General features: G+C 47.8%; 1 protein-coding gene across 3 annotated transcripts in view; it reads left to right on the top strand.

The window, feature by feature from the left end:
- LOC111745553 overlaps positions 1-4,228 on the top strand; it is a 10,112-nt gene extending 5,884 nt beyond the window's left edge. Inside the window, exons 4-6 of one of the 3 annotated variants that reach the window (XM_023536486.1) lie at positions 2,779-3,022; positions 3,121-3,498; positions 3,641-4,228. In XM_023536486.1, the coding sequence (XP_023392254.1) occupies positions 2,779-3,022; positions 3,121-3,498; positions 3,641-3,665 (647 nt within the window). In that variant the 3' untranslated portion in view covers positions 3,666-4,228. Of the gene's footprint in view, positions 1-62; positions 680-2,778; positions 3,023-3,120 lie in introns of those variants that run through there. The other 2 variants (XR_002782689.1, XR_002782690.1) reach the window with 2 other exon arrangements.

The raw sequence follows: 4,228 nt of genomic DNA, 5'->3' as shown, positions 1-4,228 counted from the left end.
AAGGTCATAAAAATGTGCACAGAGTTTGGAGTCTCTGTTTCTGGAGTCACGGGTCGAACTTGCCCTGGTGTTTTGGGGGGTTTCAAACCACGACTTCAATTTCCTCTACAGGAATCGCGTTAAGTAGCTTCTCTGACGCTTCTTGAGTTAGCTTTGCATTTTTCTAGGAATTTCTCCCTTCGAATGGATTGGTGTCGTCTTGGTGAAAATGCCGTGAGCGCCCGCCTCACTTCCGTGGTACACGCTGCCCTCGCCCCTGTTTATTCCTGCCAACAATTCTTTCTGCCTTCGTCGCTTTAACTCCGCGAGTCCGGTGTGCCATCAGCTTCTCACCAGGGCGGGGCCTTTATCGATGTTTTCTGGGATGTATGTTTGTTTTGTTTCACTGATCACTGCTCTGATCTTTATTATTCTTGGACATAACTCTACGTGAGCAGGAATTTTTGTGTCTGATTTGTTCGGCTGTTCCCCGCATCAAGAAAAGCGTCGGGTACAAAGTATCTACTTAATAAATATGTGCTAACATAATTTTTAATAATTTCATCCCTCCATATTCCTTGCATTTATTCTGCTATTTCTTTCCAGCTGCTGATGTTCAATGCTTTATTCATGACTTCGGGGACTTTCTTTCTAACGTGTTTGCGTCCACATCCACTTCTCTCTTTCCATGTTCATTCAGGTAAGATTTTTCATGTTCATTGTGATTTCTTATCCGACATGGATTGTTCGGCTGTGTGTATTTTAATATATGAAAGTCTGGGCCTCTTCTAGTTCCCTCTGTGATGGCGATTTCTAACTCACGTCACAGTGGGCGAGAGTCATCTGCTGACGTTGTCTGGCTGGCTTCCTGGCCGAATGTTCGGTCATGGATAGTCACAAATGTCCCACATGTGCTGGAGAAGAGTGTGTGTTTAACTGGTGAGCCGCTGGTCTCTACCTGCCCGTTAGCCCACCATCAGCACAGTAACCTACCACGTCCTTCCGGTTAGTTAGAGATATGTTAAATTTCCTCCTGGGATGGTGGCTTCGTCCATTTTTTTTTAATAGTTCTGATAATTCTTGATATATATATACATACATACACACACGCACATATATGTACACGCACACACATATATGTATAATTTGTTTTTTAAAGTATCCATGTTCTAGCTCACCTTTTTACTCTGCAGTAGTTACAGAGTCATAGGAGGTTGCGGCGATGCGCACGCAGACATCCTTGTACTGTTTCCCCGATGTTAACAGCTTAGACGATGACAGTGCCGTGGCAAATCCAAGCCTCTGACATTGGGGCACTGGCACTTCACCTGTCTCACATGCACTCGTGTGTGTGTGTGTGTGTGTGTGTGTGTGTGTAGCTGCGATTTTACCCACATGTGGCCTTACGTACCCACCACAACCAAGAAACTCACCTGGACCATCCTAAGACCCCTCACTGCCCCCTCTGGCCACACTCACCTGCTTCTCTATCTCCGTAATTTCTCTAGTTCAAGTGCTGCATAAATTAAGCACCCCCCATGTGCCCTTCAGAGACTGGCCTTCGCCACTCCACGTAATTTCCCTGAGGCTCGTCCACGTGGTGGCCGGGTCCTGTCCCACGGCGTAGAAGGGCCATGATCTGCACGCCCGGTCACCCACAGAAGGACACTGTCGTTTCTGGTTTGGGGCTGTTACCCATAATGCTACTTGGGACGCTCGCGCCGTGTCCCTGAGTGATCTGCGGGGAAAACGCCCAGGGACGTACGTGCTGGGGTGTGATGGACCCGTCGGGGTGCCCCGGAGAGAGAGAACCAACAAGAATACAGAGGCAGGACACTGGAGGGCGGCCCCTTTTGGGGAGTTGGCTCGTGCAGGTGTGGGAGACAGCACATCTGCGGAGCAGTTCGGCAGGTGGCAGACCCAGCAAAGTCGCAGCCTTGTGTCCAGAGGCAATTTGCAGGAAGAATTCCTGCCTCTTTGGGGGGGGCCTTAGTCTTGTCTCTCATGGCCTTCAACTGATTGGACGAGGCCCACCCACATTAGGAAGGTTAATCTGCTTCACTCCAGGTCTACTGATGTAAATGTTAGTCACGTCTAAAAGGTACCTTCCCAGCTGCACTAAAGACGGGTGTTTAATCAAAGGACTGGGTGCCACACCCCAGCTAGATGACACATTAAATTACCCCTCACATATGGTAATTCGATTTTAGTTTTAAAAGGAAGTACCAAACTCTTCCAGAGTGGCTGTATCATTTGACATTCCCACCAGTGATGTCCGAGTGACTCAGTTTCTCCGCATTCTCGCCCGCATAGGGTGTTATCACTATTTTTCGTCGTAGCCAGTCTGATCGGGGTATAGTGATATCTCACTGTAGTTTTAATTTGCATTTTTTCTAATGGCTATTGGATGTCTTTTCACACACAGAGAGGCCATCCGTGTATACCCTCCTCGGTGAAATGTCTGCGTGTCCCTTGTGATCTACATCTTTCGTGGCTGTGTTATTGGGGTTGTTCCATTTTCCCGGCAAATTAAGCCTTTTATTATTTGGTGGTTACCGTCTTCGTCACCAGCAATGTCTCTTGCCTTGCCATCTATTTTATTTTATATTAATACAACTAGCCACGCTTTTTGTTTGTTTCTCGGTGTCAGCATATTTTAAGGGTGTCTCTTAAAAGAGCTTTTATCGGGATTTATAAAACTCCAATCCGGCAGCCTTAACTAGAGTCTGATCCCGTCACAGACGTCGGGATTACTAACGTATTTCTTTTTGTTTTCTGAGTTTTTTCTCTTCTTCTTAGGGTTGAACCTCCTTCCCCCATCCCACCTCCCTGGCCTCTGTTTTGGGGAGGGGTACACTGAACAGCCATTATTTTACGTGGTTCTCCCAGTTACTTTAATGTGTACACTGAATAAAAGCTACGCGCTGGAGGGTGGCTTATCTCCAGTGCCTCGTCCCTGCTCACGTGGCGACATGACATCATTTCAGGCACACCCTGTTGCCCCACAGGCGAATCGGCACTGGGATTATTATAATTACTTACGGTCAGTGTTCGGTTGGGTTTCCCTACATATTTAATGATCTGTATTGGTTGATTTAAAAACATGTCCAGAGATGATTTGGTTCTAACTCCCTTGAAAAGGTGGAGCCCAAGTCCCCCTAAACCTCTCGAGAAAGGACCGGCTTCCAATGGACAGAATAAGACAGAGGCGATGGTGGGACTCACTCAGATCCCCGAGGCACACGGCTTCCTCCCGCCTGTCCCTCTTCGGTCACTTGCTCCAGGGGACCAGCCGCCACGCCGTGAGGACACTCAAGTGGCCCTGTGGGGACGAGAAACCAAGATTCTTCACCAACAGCCATGTGAATGTGCCACCTTGGAGCGTGTTCTCCAGCCACGTGGAGACGCTCACCAAGCCCCCCGCGCAGCGCTCGGCAACCCCTCGCCCGCGGAGCCGGCCAGAGAGCCGCCGTTCCCTCCAGTCGCTGCGTTTTACGTTCACTCGCTCCGCAGTGAGTGGTAAGTGACCCATCCTGACACCGCATTCTGCCTTTCCCGCAGCCCTTCCTCTGCGGCCCCTTTCAGTGGAGTCCTGTTGGCGATCAGCTCTCTGATGTGGCGTGTTTTGAGGATGTTTTCATTTTGCCCTCATTCTCGAAAGGTCATTTCTCTGGGAATGGCCGTAGCGGGCTCAGGATTCTGTCTGACGGGCATCAAAGGCCCATTTCGCTGTCTCTGCCCTCTGATGCCGTGACTGTTCCTTCGCAGGTAAATGCTTTTCCGTCTCCGGATTCTTTTATGATCTTTCCTTTTATTTATCCTGCTGGGACTTGTTGGGATTCCTGGATCTGAGGACTGATGTTTTTAGACAATTCTAGGGAAATAGAAGCATTTATCTTCATATACCGCTCCCTCCTTCCCCATCTTACCAGGAAATCCCATCCGGTGACCACGACCGGGTCACCTCACTCCTGTTCCCATCTGCCTCTAGTCACTGTCTCTTTTTAGCTGCGCTGAAAATTTTATCTAAAGTTTGATCCGCTCAAGTTTTTAATTTCAATTATATATTTTTATTTCTAGAAGTTCTAATTTTTTTTGTACTTTATTGGTCACCTTTATAGAATAAAAGATTATACCTTTTAATAGAATAAGAAACCATAGAGACTAATCCTTGTTCACATTTTCAAGAATCTTTTATTTCCTTAGACACAAGTTTATACTGGATGCCGCCTGAAGTGCCTGGTGTGTT

The sequence above is a fragment of the Pteropus vampyrus genome, unplaced genomic scaffold (genome assembly GCF_000151845.1).
Source record: "Pteropus vampyrus isolate Shadow unplaced genomic scaffold, Pvam_2.0 Scaffold157, whole genome shotgun sequence".
Classification (NCBI taxonomy): domain Eukaryota; kingdom Metazoa; phylum Chordata; class Mammalia; order Chiroptera; family Pteropodidae; genus Pteropus; species Pteropus vampyrus.
The sequence above is the reverse complement of the archived record's forward strand: the minus strand, read 5'-3'. Positions and strand labels throughout refer to the sequence as shown.